Source organism: Equus quagga, chromosome 4 (genome assembly GCF_021613505.1).
Source record: "Equus quagga isolate Etosha38 chromosome 4, UCLA_HA_Equagga_1.0, whole genome shotgun sequence".
NCBI classification, from domain to species: domain Eukaryota; kingdom Metazoa; phylum Chordata; class Mammalia; order Perissodactyla; family Equidae; genus Equus; species Equus quagga.
The window spans coordinates 15,845,967-15,866,186 of record NC_060270.1 but is presented as its reverse complement, the minus strand read 5'-3'; the positions used below and the strand labels follow the sequence as shown (position 1 = coordinate 15,866,186).

The 20,220-nt window shown below is 36.7% G+C and overlaps 1 protein-coding gene across 2 annotated transcripts in view; it reads right to left on the bottom strand.

Annotated features, from left to right (window-relative positions):
- ATP6V1A (ATPase H+ transporting V1 subunit A) overlaps positions 1–20,220 on the bottom strand; it is a 55,610-nt gene that overhangs the window by 17,602 nt on the left and 17,788 nt on the right. For both annotated transcript variants that reach the window (XM_046659288.1, XM_046659287.1), the window contains exons 2-8: positions 13,533–13,627; positions 11,288–11,416; positions 8,687–8,901; positions 8,291–8,428; positions 6,895–7,046; positions 2,851–3,013; positions 2,209–2,317 (exon numbers count right to left, since the gene is read on the bottom strand). In XM_046659288.1, coding sequence (XP_046515244.1) covers positions 2,209–2,317; positions 2,851–3,013; positions 6,895–7,046; positions 8,291–8,428; positions 8,687–8,901; positions 11,288–11,416; positions 13,533–13,617 — 991 coding nt within the window. In that variant the 5' untranslated portion in view covers positions 13,618–13,627. The remainder of the gene's footprint in view (positions 1–2,208; positions 2,318–2,850; positions 3,014–6,894; positions 7,047–8,290; positions 8,429–8,686; positions 8,902–11,287; positions 11,417–13,532; positions 13,628–20,220) is intronic.

Genomic DNA, 20,220 nt, shown 5'->3' with positions numbered 1-20,220 from the left:
AGATGAATATGTCACTTTCTCCTCCTTCTCATAAAAGTGACCACCAAACAAGGAAAACAAGAAATATAGAAACACAAACTCTATTGTCAAAAACCAGGGGACATGTTTACCTCCACAACAAAATTATGAGGAAAGCCACTTAAATGAGGTAACAACCAAATAAGGGTGTGGGGAGACACCAAGAATTCACCTGAGGCTGCACATCTCAGATTAAGCTTCTGCAAACTAGGAGGTGCATCCTAAGGGGCAAAACGAAGGATCCTTTGTTTGGAACACTGCAAAAAGGGTACAGAGTAGGGGCAGGAGTTCCTTGGACCCAGTTTGGCATCAAAGAGAAACAGGGAGATGGAGACAAACAAAACATGTAAGCACCCCTTTTTTTCAGTAAGTAAAAAGTGAGAGAGGCTGAGCAGAAGAGAAAGAATTCATTATAAGTGGCCTTGTAGCTGCAGATGTCCGTTGGCAGGAGAGAGCAAAGAGTAAAATAACTTAATTGCACAACTCCACGCCCTAACAAACTTCACAGATTACCATGAAGAATTCCTGCCACCCATTCCATCTCTTGCAAAGACAAGTAATAGTAATAATAAACATCAGTATAGGAACTAAACAAAAATATAGGAAGAAAAAAGACAGAAGAATAGAATACAATGATGGTCAAAGAACCTGCCAAGAAAGAGATGAAAAGTGTGACCACAATTAATTAATGCAAGAAAATGTTAATGATGCATCCTACCACGGAATAAAATCTCAAGGAATATACAGTAAGATCAGAAAAGATGTTTCATGAGCCAGCAGAACTCAATAAATAGCTGAAATAAAACATAAAACCATTACAGAAATGAAGCTTGCATTAGAAGCAACACAAAGAATAAACACTGATTATCCTGTGAAGAAATGGATAAAAGGCTAAATAAAAATGTTTAGAGGGGGGCCAGCCCCATGGCCGAGTGGTTAGGTTCATGCACTCTGCTTCAGAGGCCCAGGGTTTCGCCAGTTCAAATCCTGGGCTCGGACATGGCACCGCTCATTAAGCCATGCTGAGGCGGCATCCCACATGCCACAACTAGGACTCATAACTAAAAATATACAACTATGTACCGGGGGGCTTTGGGAGGAAAAAGGAAAAATAAAATCTTTAGGGAAAAAAAAAAAGGTTAGAGAGGAAATGATATGCATGGAAACAGATGAAGAAGACCCAGTGTGTCCAGTTTGAAGAAGACAACCATAATGGAAGAGAAAGTTTCAGAAACAATTCCCAAAAATGTTCCAAAATAAAAGACATATTCACAGACTGAAAGGGTATACTACGTCTTAGGGAAAATTTATCAAAACTATCAATACTGGGATATAGCCTAATAAAGTTATGAAACTTTAAATTTAAAGAGAAATTCCTCTGGACAAAAAGAAAAATCATCTACAAAAGGAAAAAAGCAGGCCAGCATTTAATGCTAGAATAAGAGTTCTTAAGGAAAGAAATATTGATCCAAAAATTTTATACTCAGCCAAACTACTGTTAAAATTTAAAGGCAGCAGGAAAAAACCCAAACTTATGAAGAAACAAGAATTAAGGGAATACAGTTTCCATGAGCCTTTCTTAAAGAAACTTCCAAAGTCAAATTTTAGCCAACCATGAAACAAATGGAGAAACTGTAGACAAAGGACTGCCATTGGGAACTGGCTCCACTTTCCGCTATAGGTCTCAGGCTACCACCAATACTGGATGTATGGTTACAGAACAGAACGTGAATGTTATAAATCTTGAAAGTGAAGAATAAAACTACCAAAAGCTGGGATACAAGTGGGAACAAAGATGAAAGCTAATACACAAACATACTGATTTTCTTATCTTTTATATTCAGCAGTCAAAATATAATAATTCAAAGCTGATAATTCAAGTTATACAAGTATATTCAGAGTTAGATCAATGGTAAAACACGTAACAAAAAAAAAACCTCACACAAAACGGTGGTAGAAGATATATTATTTTATGGTCACTAAAAAGATTGGGGCAGCTCTATAAACATCTTATATTGACATATTCTCAAGATGTAGTAAGTAAAATATTTTTTAAAAGCTAGGAATATGGTTGTAGGTAAAGAAGTATTCGAGAATGAAAGAAAAGTTCTTTGGAAAAGAAAATCTTTGGTGCTAGCTTCAAACCTAAGAAGAGATGTGAATTGCTTTTATTCTAACTCACACACTCACCAGTATAAATAGAGGCTTCTCTAGCAGCAACAGGCATGTTGGAGGTATTGGCTACCAATGCTGTCCTCTTCATAATTGACTCCACCTTACCGTCAACTTCCATCGTGAGCTGGAGGTAAACAATCTATTAGTGATCCTCTAGTTTCTAAAGAGAACATTTCTGTCCCTTTTTCACAACTTGTTTATATAAAACCCCTCATAATCAGTGTTCCCAAAGTAATATTCCCCATCACTCCAACCTCTTCTCTCTGCCCCACTGTGCTGCAAAGAAGATAGGCATTATTTCCATTTCACAAATGAATTCCATTATTTTATGGAAAAAGCAATATTACTATAATAACCTAGTAGATACAAAGCCTAATATAAAGTTCTCATCTATAAATGTTTTGTCTATTATCTTTCCCCAATAACTGAAAACCACCAGTCCACAAAAAGAAACTTCCAAGTGTTTGACTGAAAAATTCAAATTCCTTTCCTTGAATATACAAATTGAATCACAAATATAATTAGAAAATTCCTTAAAATACCGTTGACAAACGAGAGCATTGCTCCAAATCTATCACAAAGCTTTATTAATTGCCAGTGAAAGTTGATGAGTGGTATTTTCTCTAGAAAAGCATTTGAAGCTTTATATACACAGACCTCTGGGAAGTCCCGGAGGACTTCAGACATCTCATTTCCTCTTTCCCCACATCCTACATAGATAATCACATCACTGTTGGAATACTTGGAGAGAGACTGAGATATCACTGTCTTTCCACAGCCAAAAGCCCCAGGGATTGCAGTAGTTCCTCCCTGTACACATCTAAACAAAGAAAACAAAGTGTGAATTACTATACTTGCTAAAAATACTAATAAATGAAGTAGGTAAGTGACACACAAATATAAAGAAAGCAAGCACTTTGAAATATTTTCATCTGTATCTATAGATACACTTACAAAGACAGATATACAGATAAAGACACAGTAATTGCTCCCTTAGTTTGTACCTATAGTAGTGTATGTTTTTTATTATCATTAATCATCTCTATCATCTTTAATAGCTGAAAATTGAAAGTATATTCCTTAAGGTACCTGGGGAAGAGGGATACGAAAATAAGATAAATAAAAAGTACTAATGATATTCTCAATGCTTACATAAATTAGTTCATGAAAGGACAATATAGGAATTAAAGCTGAAAGAAAAACATGAATAACTTTTGAAAGTTGTCTTCTAAGGAAAAAATAAGAAGACCTAAGAAATTCATATTTTGCTATAAAGGTTCAAGAACAAAGACTTTTGTTAAGGTGTTAAGTCAATCCCCGTCTACCCATTCAATGACTTTTTATGAAGTACTCCCTACCTACTAAAACTGTGCTGGAGATGCTGGAGAGACAGCAGCAAACAAGAAAGCCATGTTTCTGTACTCACACAACTTACATTCCAGTAGGGTAAACTGAGAGTCAGCAGGTGATTACAGTACTATTTAGCAAATATTTTCAAACCTTCCCTAAAAAGTGGTAGTGAAGAGTGAAATATCCTTAAGGGCAGAGGAAAGTGAATGTCATAGGGGTGTGTGTGTGTGTGTGTGTGTGTGTGTGTGCGTTCATACAGTGAGTGTGTGCGGGGGAGGAGGAAGATCTGGCCAGGAGAAATGAGATGCAATGCTAAGGGAAATTTCTTTGTATTATTGTGTTTTATCATAAAATTCACAGAAACACTGCATCCTTAATAATACTACTACTTTTTTTCAATATATAACTAATGTGCATTAAGATTTTTTTCTCCTCCAAACCTTTCAGTGACTTTGACAAAGAAGGCATGTCCATCCATCCCACGGCTTTGTATACCTCTTTCAAATCACTTTTAACCTTAAGTTCCGCAATCCAATGTGAAAAGTGTTATCATAGAAAACACCCAAGGTGCTATGGAGGTACATAGGAAAGGGTGCAAAGTCTGACAATGGATTGAAGTGAAATTAGGAAATAATTCTTGAAAGAAGGTAAGACCCAAACCGAAACAGAAATTAGCCAGAAAAAGGGAAATAACATTCCAAGCAGAGGGAACAGCATGCCTAAAGGTCCAGTGGCAAGAGGGAGCATTGCTTGATAAATTCAAAATCCTTCAGTATGCCTCGAAGATGGCACATAAAGGAAGCAGTTGGGCAGTTAAGCAGCTGAGACAATACTGGAAGGTGAGCAACAGCCAGATTATGGGTGGCTTTGTAAGGAGTTAGAGTATGTATTTGTTTTAAAAGAGTAATGAAGAGCACTTAAGGGTTTTAAGCAAAACAGTGCAAGATCAGATGTGCGTTTTGGATGGATCACTATGCAATATAGATAACCACTTAAAAAGAAGACAAGACTGAAGGTAGGGAGTCTGAGTAAATGTGATTACTGCAGGAATTAGGGTATAACAATTATGGTTATGGAGAAGGGATAAAAGACGTAGATAAAAAATATTTAGGGAATAGAATAAAAGCACTTGTTCAATAATTAGATGCGGGAGGGTAAGAATGATCCTTGAGAGAAGTCTTAGATTCTAGATCAGGCATTCACTGGATGGATGATAATGACATTTGTTGAGAGAGGCAACAAAGAAAGATGAGCAAGTTTCAGGGAAGGGAGTGGTGATTAAGGGGATAATTTTAGTTTTGAACATACTGACTTTGAGGCACCTGTAAGACATTCAAAAGGAGAAATATAATCAGAAGTGGATATATGAGTCTGGAACTCAGAAGAGATCTGGGATGAAGATACAGATTTAGGAATCATCACATATAGATGAATATTTAAGTCAGGAGAGTGGATGAAGTCATCCACAGAGGGTAATATATATAATGAGGAGAGAGGAAGCCATAGAAGAGGGGAAAAACTCTAAGAAACATCAAAATTAAAGGAGAAAGAACCTGCAACAAAGAATAACAACTTGTGGACAGAAGCTAACAGGAAGAACAAAGAAAGAGGGTGTTTCAAAGAGGAAGGAGTAGAAAGCAATATCCAAAGTTGTAGGAATTAAAAAAATACTAAAACTTAGTTATTGAATTATCAGTATGGGAGTGACTATGATGTTAGCGAGAGCAGTTCCAATTGAGTGATGGAGCCAAAGGCAGAGTGGTACAGTGAATTAGAGTGGGAAAAGTGGAGACAACTAATTGATTTTTTTAAGAGGTTTGGCTGCGAAGATGAAAAGCAGTGGAAGGTAGAGAGGGGGAAAAGGGTAGAGGGTGAAATCTTTTTTCATTAGGTGAGAGATAAAGGAAGATAACTTATAGATGGAGGTCTCTGAGGAGACGTGAGGTGGGATAAGCTCCAGAAAGAGGAAAGGAAGAAGAGCTGAATGGGAATGTACATTAACTGCAGCTGTTTCAGATCTGATGGCTTCTAATTTCTCTGTGAAGGATCTGGCAGGATCATCTGTTGAGAATGAAGAAAGAAGAGTGGAGTTGAAGACTGAGGCAAGTGGAGAGGTTTGAAACAGCCCCTGAGGAGGGCAGGAGAACGATGATTAGGGAAATTTAAAAGGATTGCTACACAGTAGTGAGATACCAACTTGCACTGATCGTTTTATTTCCTTAGCAGCCTGTGTGCAGACTTGGAAAGAGGAGATAGCTGGACTGATTCACAGTTGAGATTTTGCCAGGTGGGTGTGACAGAAGACAAAGGAACAGAAAAATTTAGCAGACTGGCAAACGTTCATAAAAGTGATAGACTATGAAGTTTAAGTTGGATAATGAAGGATATGGACACAGAAGGTGCTGACTAATAAGAGTCAAAGGACAGAAGATCTCATGAGAGAGTAATAGAACAACTCGGAGAGCAGGTCTGAAGGGTAAGGGGTTGAAGGGTAAATGGGATGATACGGGTTGGTGATCAGAGGTTGAAGGAGTTACTCTATCATCGCTTCAGTCTCTTCTGTGAATTAAATGATGAAGTTATTTGTTGAAAGTAAAGCAGGATACGGTGAAGCCTGACATTTAAAGAGAAAGGCGTTTTTTTTTTTCCTTATAGATTGGCACCTGAGCTAACAACTGTTGCCAATCTTCTCTTTTTTCTTTTTCTGCTTTATCTCCCCAAACCACCCCCGTACATAGTTGTATATCTTAGTTGCAGGTCCTTCTAGTTGTGGCATGTGGGACGCTGCCTCAACATGGCCTGACGAGCAGTGCCATATCCATGCCCAGGATCCAAACCGGGGAAACCCTGAGCTGCCTCAGCGGAGTGTGCAAACTTAACCACTTGGCCACGGGGCTGGCCCCGAGAAAGGCGGTTTTTAAGATGAGGAAAATGGCAAACAGCAGACTACAAATTAAGAAAGATTGCTGGCTTTCTTATAAGCATAGAGAGCCCAGCTGATTTTAGAAATCATCAACTTATAGTAAGACCAGTCTACTAATCCTAGGATAATTTAAGAAAGATAGTTAAATTGTTTTGGCAGAGCTTTTCTTCTGGAAATTTTATTTTTTCAGAAAGTTTTAGAAATAATGTTTTCCTTTTGTACTTGTGAAAAAAAGAAGTCTTCCATGGTTTGACTCTATAATAAGAATTGGCAATACATAAATAAATTTAACTAATTCACTATTATTTTTCTAGATAAAATTTATTATAGGATTAGCACATAAAACCTTTATCTATAAAGAAGTGAAACAATAAGCACATATAATTAATAACTCTGAGGGAAAATCACGGGACACAGCTCAAACTCACGGAAAAAGGGCATCGAGGACTCTCTGCCCAGTCAACAGAGGATGATTAGCTGGCAGCTTCTCGGTGACAGGACGAACTTGACGTACAGGCCATACTTGGACCATGCTAAACTTCTCCTTTACACCTTCAAATTCAAGCTCCAAGACAACATCCTATAAAAACACAGCAGGATTTGAAGTACAGTCAAATTTATCAACATTTCTTCCTCTAAATCAAAGTAACCAAGATTTCTCTTGGGGGTAGAGAGGTGGTGCATGCAAGTAGGGAGAGAGATTTATACTTTTTATTGTAAACCTTTATATACAGTTCTAAATTTTTTAACGAGGTGCATTTATTACTGTTTTAATGATAAAAAATTCAGGAGTTTTTGAGAGAGAGGTATCTCAAGTAATAGAGAAATGGTTAAATTACACAGATATGCATAGGGAGGAATCTTGAAGGATACAGAAGCTACTCCTGGGACTGGGGGAGGGAAGAAATGAAAGCTTGCATCATTTACTTTCCCTTCTTTGTTTTGCTTACTTTATTATTATGTTTTTATGCTGCTTTAATGAAAAATACTTAGCTATTAAGACCCCTAAAATATTTAATAAAGTGAAATATTTTTAAATATTTACAAAAGCAAAAGGATAGTGAGTAATTCTCTAACACGTATGAATAGTGAAATGGTTTCAACTATTCACAAACAATCCCAAAGTCCATAGACCTATAGAAATCTGTAATTTTGTTGATACATGAATCTGAATTGTCTACTTCAGAGAGGTTCTTCCATGTACAAGTGAGTGAGTCTCTAAGCTAGGGAGGAGAGCTAGCTGACTGCCCAGAATGCTAATCTTAACTCTTGTTCCTTATATGTTATCGAGCACAGATTTATTCTTGTGAAATTATTAGAAAACTGTTATCTTTTATCACATTTTATTGGGAAAAAATTATATGTTACGATGCTCTCCTCCATAAAGTTATCTTCACACCCACAAAGACTATTATGGGTCTACTATATTTGATATGATATGATTATCAGTAACATTATGTTTTAAATGGCTCACCCAAAGTTAAGAATCCATATAATCTATTATATAATTAATTATGTGAGTATAGATTGACAATTAAAATCAAAGAGTACTCTATGCCTAAAGAATCAGGGCTTTAAATAATGTAGCATAAGTTAAGAAGGTAGGAAAATATTATACTAGATATCTCTCTCAAAAAAGAAACAGTACATTCTGCTTTTTGTATTCCCAAGCGCAAGTTTAAAAAAAAACTTAAATAAGTAATTATAGAAGTTACTTAAAACCTACATATTAAATATCAATTCTATAACTATGGCACTAAAACTGGGCAACTATCCTATATAAGTAGAGTCACTCTGTGAGATAAAAGTTCCTATGATACTTACAGAGGTATCGTAATTTCCAGGTGGAGCAATGTAAGTTACGGTTCCTCTGTTTCGTGGGGGTAACATGATTTTGTGTTTGATGAGTGAGTTCTCATTGACAATTCCATAAATATCTCCACCAGTGATATGACTGCCAACCTAGAGAACAAATGTATTTGCTGTTTAATGTTCAAATAAACATCAAGTAGACTCATCCTTGCTGCTATTATTTAAATCATTTGCCTCACTTATCAATGAAATATATTAGTTCCATAATCCTTCTAGTGTATTCAAGTAAAAATTTAAATTATGCTTCTGTGGTCTATTTTTATCTGGACTAAGAGTACAAAATAGTTCACTAAACATCCATTTCACATTCTTTCACCAATTTCAGAAATCTTGGTTACAAAGACATACCCGCAGGTTTTTGCAAGGTGTGAAATCCCATTTGACATCTCTGCTGAGAGCAGACACATTTACTCCTCTGGGAATGTAGATACTTTGGGTCTGACTGCTGATATCTGACAAAGGTCTTTGAATACCATCAAAAATGGCTCCCATAATGCCAGGACCAAGCTCTACCGAGAGGGGTTTACCAGTGCGGAGAACAGGATCCCCAACACACACGCCAGCTAGAAACAATTGTTAAGGAAAACTTACTATCAAAGTTTAGAGCTACTATAAGAAGGAAATACCACAGTTTAACAGGGAAATGATACTTAAGGAGCTAAAACAGAGATTCTCAAACTCTCAGTTCACAGCATCCTTCGTGTTTCAGTAACTTTTTCACAGTGATCTATGACAAAAGATATATCTAATAATTCCATTTATTAAATGGCTATGTCCAAACAACTTACTAAACATGTATGTCCTAACAATTGAGTAGCACTTTGAAAGAAAAATATAATTTGAAAGAAAAAAATATTTTAATTTCATTTTTAAATAACCTCAATTCTTACAAATGGGAAGTATGTGCCTATTGCGCACTGCACAATTTTCAAACCTTGGAATCAGACTGAATACCTGTTCCACATTCATTTTCATATGATACTTGCTATTTAGCTTAGCAATTGACAAAATTCAGCTTTGCAAAAATATGACATCATCGACAAAAATATAGTGCAGCCGAATAATGAAACTGTTTATTATCTTAAGCTACTAGTTCACGTTGTGTCTGCAAGGTGTCTAATATTCCCATGTGAACCTCAACAATTCAAAATATCCTGGGGTACCTAATGAGTTTGCTGCAGCTGCTCAGAATGCCTTGGTTCACAGTTTGGGAACAAGATAAAAACAGAAGCAAAACCCTCTCCTTAATACATTGTTTCAACTATACTGCTGAGGAACAGCAGTCTCCCTAAAAGGATATTAGTACCTGGACAAAACTTAAAATCTTAAGAATTAAGAAGTGGTTTTGAAAAGAAAAAGAATAAAACTTGCAAATAAGCACACTGAATCTGCCTTGATCTCACATACCTGTTGATAGGCGTAAAATCAGTACAACTTTTATTGATAGCAATACCTATCAAAATTTAAAATGCACAAACCTTGACCCAAGAATCCAACGTCTATGAATTCATACTATAGTTATACTGTAACACTGTTTGTAAAAACAAAAGACTGGAAACAACCAAAATTTCTATCAAGAGACTGATTAATAAATGATGGTATATTCATATGTTGGAATTCTACGTAGCTGTAAAAAAGAATAGGCGCTTCTATGAATTGCTCTAGAAAGATTTCCAAAATATATTTTCATGTCAATATTTGATATGAAATTTTTCAAACCTACAGCAAAGTTGAAACTGAACTCCCCTACATCTACCAGTTAGACTCTATCATTAACAGTTTACTGTATTTATCATGTATCTATCCACCTTCCACGATATATACATTTTTAAGTAAAAAAAGCAAGGTGCAGAACAGTGCATATATGTTATCTTTTGAGGAAAAAAGCGAAGAAAAATAAAAATACATACTTATCTTGGTTCATATATTCAATTAACAAACAGGAAGGATATAGACTAAAAAGAACCAATAAAAGTGGCTACGTGCATGTATATGTGTGTGTGTGAAACTGGCCAGTACAAGGTGACATATGTGGGGAGGGTTGTCACTGTACATATGTTCATTTGTTTATTTTAAATCTTCAAACCATGTAAAAGATTAAATAAAAGATAACGCTAACAGTAGAAAAAAAAATACTTTTGATTTCTTAGCTACAAAGACTTCTAATTTCATTTACATTTTTTGGATGATTATGCTTTGAATTAGCACCCCAATACTCACAGAAAGAACAGTTACCTGCAAGCATGTACTTTAGTACAGCAAAATGGTTCTACCAAATAAATCTTAATTAAATAGCCAAAGAATTAATGCTAATCTTGAGAATCAATCTAAGTAAAATACATAAATGAAGCAAAAAGAAAAAAAGTAGTTCCTCTTCACAAAGCCTAACCATTTATCTCTTTTTCACTGCAAATTTAAAATAATTACTATGTTAAAATCCAAAATTATGGTAACCAAACAAATAATAAAGATTCCCTAGTGCTAAAGCTATAGTGTAACAAGACACCCAGTGTGATCTATTAGAATAAAGATAAAGTGGTGACTGACTTATTCATGGATTTACTATTTTAAAGAGAAATCATGATTGGAGAATTTTATCTAAACATATCAGTGCTGTTTTTCTGTTTATGCTTTCTTCTACAATATCTTCCTTCTGAAGAAGAATTCTTAATTAGTTCCCCCTAAAGTTGGTGAACTTTGTAAGAGTAAAACATATTTCACTAGAAATATTAAGAGCAATGAGAGTTTAGAAGACAAAACTAATTTCCTAAAATAAGAGCACTAATTCCTCGTACCTTTCTTCAATAAACTCCTGTATAAATCAGATTTCTTCACAACACCAACATTTCAGGCTTCTGATACCATTGGTTGTTGCTGTTTCTACCTTTGCCATAAATCCTTAACTTCTGACTTGTAGACAGTGGCAAGAAATTGAACCAAAAAGGATACAAGTTTCTTCATACACCTGGATAGTAGCCATGTCACCCTCCAATCGGATGATCTCTCCAACCAGCTCGCTGTGGCCCACTCTCACCAGCTCATACATGGCTGCACCTGCCATGTCACAGGCTGTAACCACTGAAAAGAACCAACGAGTATTCTGATGACTTAAGACTCTGTGAGTAGTTACAGATAATTAAAACATCCAATAAATCCAATAATACACTTCTCTCATATATTCATAAGAAAAAAAAACTGTGGAACACACGAAATTTCACAAAAAAGATGCATTTTTAGCCTATGACACAGAGGTAAACAAAATAAATTTGTTAGGTGAAAGCTTATTTATTTACATAATACACATGAAAACTATTTTGAAAAAGTTGGAAGTTCCATATGGCAAACTCTTACCTAGTGGCATTGAGACACGTTTTACTTAATCCAGGCTGCTATCATACATGGAGTGACAGGTTTTGGAATAAAAAACACTTTAAAACTAAAAGTGGAACAAGAGCTTTAGCTAGTGGCATGGCAGAACGCCACACAATTATCAGTTTGCTGTGCTGTCACTATTCCTTCAAGAAATAGTATCTAAAACAACATCTTTATCTTTTAACACTTTCTACCAGTGGCTCTTAAACTATTCTGGGACATGGACTGTTTTGATAAACTAATGACAGTTCTACCTAGAACAACTCATACATACATCTACAAACTATTTTCATAGCCCATAAGGATGTTTATAATTCTTCACCACCACTGGGTGAAGTCCTGATTAAGAATACCTATTTCTTAAAAATACTGAAGCAGAATTTGTACTTACTTTTTTGGACTACACTGTCCAGTAAGCAAAAATTACTTTTCTGGCAGGGATGGAAGGTTGCACATTTTCAGATACGTGTAGGAATAAACCTATTTTTAATATTTAGCCTTCTGATACAGTTAATTAGACTACACATTAGGTAATATTCAAGTGGAAACTATTAAAATATCAATATTGATTAACTTGTGTTAGAACAATGAAGATTTATTTCATAAATATTTACCTGTACACCTAATACATAAGAATAATTAAGATGCATTGAAATGCCAGAGATAACTAAAATTTTAAATCATATTTCATAAACCAAAAAGTATGCCATTTCTCTATTATCTTGTTAAGTACTTAAGAATTATAAATAGGTTCCAGGAGCAATTTATTACAAGTCTAAGAAAAATATTTTTACTTAAACTATTTTGATGGTATTCTCTTGCCTTTCCCCTATAAGTTCTTGTATGTAGCCTGTCTTTCCTAAAAACCTTTATGATCATCAAGGGGAAAATTATTTCTCTAAATGGCAAAAGCGATTGAAAACAGTGAAATGTATTTGCCAATGAGTTCAAGCTCAAACACAAATTCTAAGCATAGAAGCTTCATTGGGAGAAAAAAGAGGCACAGTGATTGATAGTCTTCATTTGCTTAAACACCAAAAAAGGGTCATCATCTCCACTGTGATTAGAACAAGAAAAAGACTAGAGCATGAGGTTTATAAAAAGACATAAGGAAAAATGAATTTGCATGGCAGTAAGGATTACAAATCAATGAACAACTTTTACCTATGGAAACTGAATTACACTTTGCAGTGAGAGTGTGGAATAACAAAATGAATACTAGAAGGAGATTTATTAGTAAAAATGCAGGACCTCAAGTTTTGGCAGAATAAACATAAAGTTTAAAACTGCTTTCTGTTATCATTATCATGTCATAAGACTTCTTTCCCACAGGTAGCTAGTTATGTGATATCTGAAATAACCATTCAGAAGGATTTATATTTGCAAAGAGTCAAGGTTGATATTGCTGAGAAATGCTCTGAAAATGATTACTAAAGTTCAAACATTAATGGATATTTATGAACGCCTATTATCTGCAAGGTATTATATACTAAGCGCTATAAACTTCATAGCCTTTTTACTCCAGATTTAACAAAAACATTAAGACATTTAGGTGAAACTCTCAACACTGATTATACATTTACATAACAAACAGGATATCACAAATTAGTACCTCAATAATGATCAAATTTAGACAATGAGTGCTAGAGGACGCCTTATGATGGAAGTATTACTTCAGTCTTTTCACAGCTATGAAATCTTTAAGGACAGACAGAATTTATGTAGGTGAACAGAAACTTGTGTATTTCTACCTAAAATACCTTGAAAAGACATTAATTGAAGACAGGAATCTTTACTATTGAGATTATCGTGTATTACTTACCAGGTCCTGAGACCCCATGCACATAACCAAATGTGCTTTCTTTTTCTTCATCGAGTATTTTGGGTAGCTTGGAGAAATCCATCATGTTAATTTACCTATGGTAAGAAAAATTAAGTTATAATTACAAACACTAAAGCAAAAGAACCAATATAGGTAGTCAACACTCATCTTTGGTGTACTCTTGAGTTATTACCACTTCTTTAAAGTAAAATATAAAATCCTTAAAATTTGATTGAAAGTACCTCATTCCTGGATGGTCTACAGTAATTGAAATTCAGAATTATATATCCCTATGCAAAGTATTCCAGAGGAAATACCAAGGAGTGTAACAGTGTGAAGTCTTTCCAATGGCTTCTCCAGCCCTACATCTTGCCCTCTCTCCCATTATCTCTCTAACCTCCTCTCAACTACTCTTTCCCTTATATACAATGAACTCTGCCAGGTCTCAAACACACACATACACTCTGCCTGAGGGCCTTTGTACATTCCACTCCCGTTGCCCGGAGTACTCTTCTCCCAGATATCTGCTCCTATGCCTCCTTCAGGCCTTTACTCACTGTCACCTTCTCTGAGAGGCTTCTGTGCCCATCTATTTAAAATTGCAACATACCTCTCTCCTTCCCTGATTTTTTTTTTTTCACCATATAACAAATTACATCTTACATTTATAATTTTTTAAATGTATTATTTTCTTTAAATTTTTTCTGGGATCATTTTTCCTTTTTATTCTTTTTTAGCAGAACACAAAACAATTTAAGAAATTCAGTTCAGCTTCTTTACTTTATAGATGTGCAATCTGAAAAACCCAAAGAATAAACTATTCAAGACCAAATAGAAAATTGGTTGAGGATCCCAAAGTTGAAAGTTTATTGACTGCTGGTCTAACTCAATAATTACTGACACTTTAATAAGGGAGATAAAGATGTACATAAAAATAGCTAAACAATGTCTGGAAAAACCCATAAGGGAAGAGTCACAGATCACTAACTAATAAAGTGCCAAATAATATATACAGACTTATTTACTAAAAGTTCAAAGATGAGAATGTTTAGGGAATTTATCTTAAAGGTCAGGCAGAATTAGCATAAATTAAGAAAAGGAGGACAGCAAAGAAGGACACCATTTAGGTGGGGAAATAACAAAAACAAGAGAATGAAAATTAAATGTCCAGAAATAGTTAATAGACCAGCCTAACTGGAATAAAACATTTACAATAGGGCAACAGTGAGAAATAAGGATGGGAAGGTAGAGAAAGACTAATTTGTAGGTCTTGAAATGAATGCCAAGTGGACTTTATCCTACAAACAAAAGATTAAGGAAGAACTGTTATGAGAAGAATGATGCTTAATTAATCAAACAGATTAAAGTAGAAAAGGGAATGCAGGCATGATGAGAAGTTGAAAAGTTCTGGAATAGTTATGGCTTGAGCGTCAATGGAATTCAATTTATCAAATGTTTACTGAACTCCTACCAAGGAAAAAGCACCATGTTAAACTTAGGGAACAAGGATTATGAAGAAAAGGAGCTTTCGCTGGCTTTAAACAACCGTACTGTACAGCAAAATGACTTAAGCGTTCAAAATGACAACACATTACAGGGAGAGGAGGAACTGATTTGGGAGTGGGAGAAGTACAAACCAATGTGGATGCAGTAGGGGGAACAGGTAGCTGGAAAGTAAATTTTGAGGCTGACTGAGTTGAGTCCAGATAGAATACAGAAAGAGAGGAAAATCAAACTCTGAGCATTGGGGATTAATTCAGGCAGGGTTGAGTAGTGTTTTTCAGTCTTTCTGGAGCCTGTGAAGGATCACTACAGAGCTACAGACGCCACAGAACACAAGTGTAATCCATTAACCAAGATATCAAAGAACTGGGGAGGGGAGTATAACAATGAAGTCCTTAACAATGGAGTTCTCGTTTGATACACTTTGTCCCATCAGAAGGGGCATGGTGGACAGGGCTCACAGGAAGCACTGAGTGATTAAAGAAACAGGCAAGAGTGAAAACAAAGATCAAAACCACATGGAGATACGGGAGACCTTACAAGTGAAAAGTATATGATGAAAGGGGCAATAAAAGTACCAAGAACTTAAAGATGGTATTGATGATAAACCAGACATCATCAGCTTGATGATTTATTGATAAAGATGAAGGCAGGGCATAAGTAACTTGAAATAATGGAATTGAATTAGAAAAACATAAACCAGCTACTACAGTCACAAATGCCACAATAAAGGAGACAAGAATTTTGGTTCCCTCAGTAGGAAAATTAAGTTGGAAGCAGGGCAGTTGAGGGAGGAAGTAAAGAAAAGGGGAAATTGGTTTACTAGGATTTTCCGACTTCCTAAAGATGCAGTAGAGGGGACTGTTGGTAAGCAGGTATGGGACTGCAAAAGACTGGAATATAAAAAGACGGAACAGGGGCCGGCTCCGTTGCTGAGTGGTTAAGTTCTCTCCCTCTGCTGCGGTGGCCCAGGGTTCAGATCCTGGGCGCAGACATGGCACCGCTCGTCAGGCCATGTTGAGGCAGTGTCCCACATCCCACAACTAGAAGGACCTGCAACTAAGATATACAACTGTGTACAGGGTGGGTTTGGGGAGGTAAAGCAGGGAAAAAAAAAAAAAAAAGATTGGCAACAGTTGTTAGCCCAGGTGCCAATCTTTAATAAAAAAAGACAGAACAAGTTTTTCTAGAAACTACTTAGATAACAGGGAAAAAAAGTTTAAAGACAAACATTAATTTAGGAAATGAGTTGGGCAACATCTTCAAGGAAGTAGTGAATCAGCAAATGAGGTCAAATTTTAATCTTCAGGGGCTGGCCCTGTGGCCGAGTGGTTAAGTTCACACACTCTGCTTCTGCAGCCCAGGGTTTCACCAGTTTGGATCCTGGGCGTGGACATGGCACAGCTAATCCGGCCATGCTGAGGCGGCGTCCCATATAGCACAACCAGAAGGACCTACAACTAGAATACACAACTATGTACTGGGGAGCTTTGGAGAGAGGAAGAAAAAAAAACAGCAACAGAAGATTGGCAACAGATGTTAGCTCAGGTGCCAATCTAACAAAAAAAAAAATTTAATCTTCAGAAAATCAAAGGTTTTCAAAGTCAGAAGAGAACCTGGTAATCATACAGCCTAACTTCTTCCCCAAATACGGGTATTTCCCACATGGCATGCATGATACATGGTCATCTGCCTATTAAAGCAGAAATAGCATGAAATCTTGAGTCAGCAGACCTGGGACATCCTGGTTCTCCCAATGACACGCTGCAGGAGATCTTGGACAAATCAAAATCTCTTACTATCTCCATTTGAAAAATAAGAATAATGCCACCCACCCTTGAGTTGTGTTTAAATTACAAACTTGTTAAAATGTTCTTGTGAAAGTTAAATGCTTAGAAAAATTTCATCACCACTATTTCAACAGGGCTTCAATTTTGAAAAATCCATTCTATGTTTAGAAATCTCTTGGAGAGTTGTCTTGTATCCAACCTAAATCTACTTCCTCATAACTTCTACCCTCTGGCCCTGTTTCTTCCAACTACCGTAGCCAGAGTAAGCATGTTCCTTCTCTAAGGAAATTCTCTTTAGTGCCTTCGACTGTCCCTCAAAGGATAATCTTTTTCAGAGCCTTCTCTTTGGAGGCTACCCTTTTCTGGCAGTATTTCAGGATGTCCATGTTCCTTTTAAAATAGAGCAAACAAAATAAAAAACAGTACTCTAAATGTTATATGAGTAAGTACTGAAGAGCACCACTTCATCTGTTCTGGTTCCTTCCTTTTACTGAGAGACAGAGACCAAGGCTTTGAGTCAGACAGACTGAGTTGGAATTTACACGTTGTGTTCTTGGGCAAATCAAATTCTTTCAACCTTTAGAGCCCGTCTCATCTGTAAAATCTAATGGGGGTGTTGCGAGGCACCTAACAGTAAGCCTAACAGAAAAGTAATAGTGATGACTACTAACTTCACTCTCTTAGTGCAAGCTAATATTGCTTAATTTCTAAAAAGTGCCTAATGTATTCTTATCTTCTTGCTACTTGAACCAAATCTAGTCACTGGCCTAGTTTTTTTCTTAGCTATTATGTATATTTTACCATAAATTAATTTTCTAAAACTAAATAGATTTTATTTTAAGCATTGATGATGTGCCAGGTGCTGTATTATGGGTTGAAAATATAATGGAGTAAGACAGTCTCTCCCTGGGCTGGTGGGATAAAAAGACAAACAGGTAGTTACAATACCGTGACGTGCGTGCTCTCTAGGAGCAGTGCAGGCTGGTGTAGAAGAGCACGAAGCAGGGGCATCTAACCTGGACTTGGGCAGCACAGGACTGCCTTCGAGGAGGCTAAGCTGAGATGTGAAAGATGAACAAGGAGGCATTTGAGTATACAACAGAGCTTCCTTACAGATGCTTCAAATCTCCTAAGGTTCACAAAGATGTTCTGGAGAGAGTTCATGAGGCAATAATGGTATCTGTTCTAATTTTTAAAAATAAGTATTTACATATTTTCCTTTAAAACCACAATGAGAGCCTACAAATGTATGAGCAATCATTAGTGGAAATCAAATGGCTTTGTTCATGATTCAGCTGCCTTGTGGGTTTATCACTCAGCTGTACAATCCTAGCCACCATGGGAACTGATGATAGTTTTTAACTTTTTTATTTTTAGGTATGTATTGTTCAACTTATGCCAAAGACAGCAAGCATTAGAAACAGTGACATCAAACTAATAAGATAATCAAGAGCCTAAGTGATAATTATATAAATTTACATGAAATGCTTTTCACCAAATCTACAAATTTGCAGTCATCTGATTAATATTCTTATATAGCAAATCAAGATGCTTCTATTTTTTGAGGGGGGATGTGAAGAAGACTGGCCCTGAGCTAACATCTGTTGCTAATCTTCCTCTTTTTGCTTGAGGAAGATTTGCCCTGAGCTAACATCTGTGCCAATCTTCCTCTATTTTCTATGTGGGTCACCACCACAGTATGGCCACCACCAAGTGGTGTAGGTCTCCACCTGGGAACCAAACCCAGGCTTCTAAAGTGGAGCATTCTGAAGCTAACCACTACGCCATGAGGCTGGGCCTGCTAAAATTTTTCTTTTTTATTTACTTCTTTCCTATCTGTATCACTCCCTAGAATGGAAATTTCTTGAGGGCAAAGAAAACAGTCCCTGGGCAAAGAAAATAAGCACTCAGTGACTAGTTACTGAATAACTTCATACCCCCAATACCACCTCCATTTTACAAATGGGGAACTAAAGAATGGAGATTTAAGTAACTCTGCCCAAGATCACAAAACTAGCAAGCAGAGGGTGGGATTGGGAGGCAGGCAGCCTGACTTGGAAGTGTCTGCTCTCTAAGCACTGCACTCTCTGCCTCCTAAATCAACAAGGCTGATTTCTATTGTTTCCATCTAAACAACCCTATATGGTACAGAGGCCAAGTCTCTGCCTCAAGACAGCAATTTCACCAGATTAGATAAGAGAGGCAGCACCCAGATTCCCCTTCAAGGAAGGACAGGAAAATGCAGTCAGTGGATGATCCCAGCTGTCAGCCCTTGAGGGTCAGCCTCAGGTGCAGAGCCGCCCTGTCTACACTCACACTCTTTACAGGGCACCCTGCACCTAGTGACCAGGCAAAGCCGAGGTACGGAGACCCAGCCATGTCGGCCCAACATGGGAGAGTGGGAGACCCTCACAAGAAACCCCCACTCCAGATCTCCCCACCTGGTCTGCTGAGGCTTTGTTGGGCTTGCATTGCATTTCCACTTCTTCCTCTGCCCACTCTGCTTCCACTCCCCTACTTTCACGTGTGCTGATCCCTAACAAACATCATACACACCAGACTCTTGGCATGTGATTCCAGAGAACCCACAACACTCAAGTAACGTAACAGACAAACTGAATAATTACTCCCTGGATAAGTGAAACTTAGACTTGCACTTGAACCACTACAATTTTGGCCTGTTTTCTGTCTTAGTTACCTTGTAATTAGTTTCTGCGTAAAATGGGAAAAGGAATACAAAAGTGGGTTTAGAAAGCAGGGCAGCCCGGGCAACGCTCAGGCTAAGTCAAGCAACTGACATAGAGGTCAGGTCCCCATACGACCAAAGCCTTAGTTTCTGCAAGGAACTTGTTCCTCATCCTTCAACATAAACTTTAGATAGAGCCCATCATCAGTAGTTACAGGAAAAGAAGTCCCCACTGGTAAGAGTTTATTTAACTTCTAAAGTACTGTTTTCTGATAGAGTTGGAAAATATGTTTTCCTAGGTCCAGAAGTTTCAGGCTCCAACCTCTTCACAGTTAAACACTTGGAGAAACTTTCAAGGATTGGTCTAAGGTAATACGATATCTGAACATTATATTTGCAATTCCCACAGCACTAATATAAGGGTAACTATTACACTTCTAAAGCTTTTTCATCAAAGCACCTCAACTGCAGAGAAACAAGTAAACACTGAAGTGGATAAATATCCCCCACCTCCCCAGAATCCTGACAGACAACAGGACGTTAGAGCAGTCTACTGTAAGCAGGGAGATTTCTTTGTATCCTCTTGTATATTCTCTTAATCCAAACAAGTTTTTACTCTACTTCATCAAATACAATGTCTGTTTTAACAAGACAAATATAAAAGTGCTTCCAACCCACAAATAAAACAAAAATGATTCATTAGGTAGAC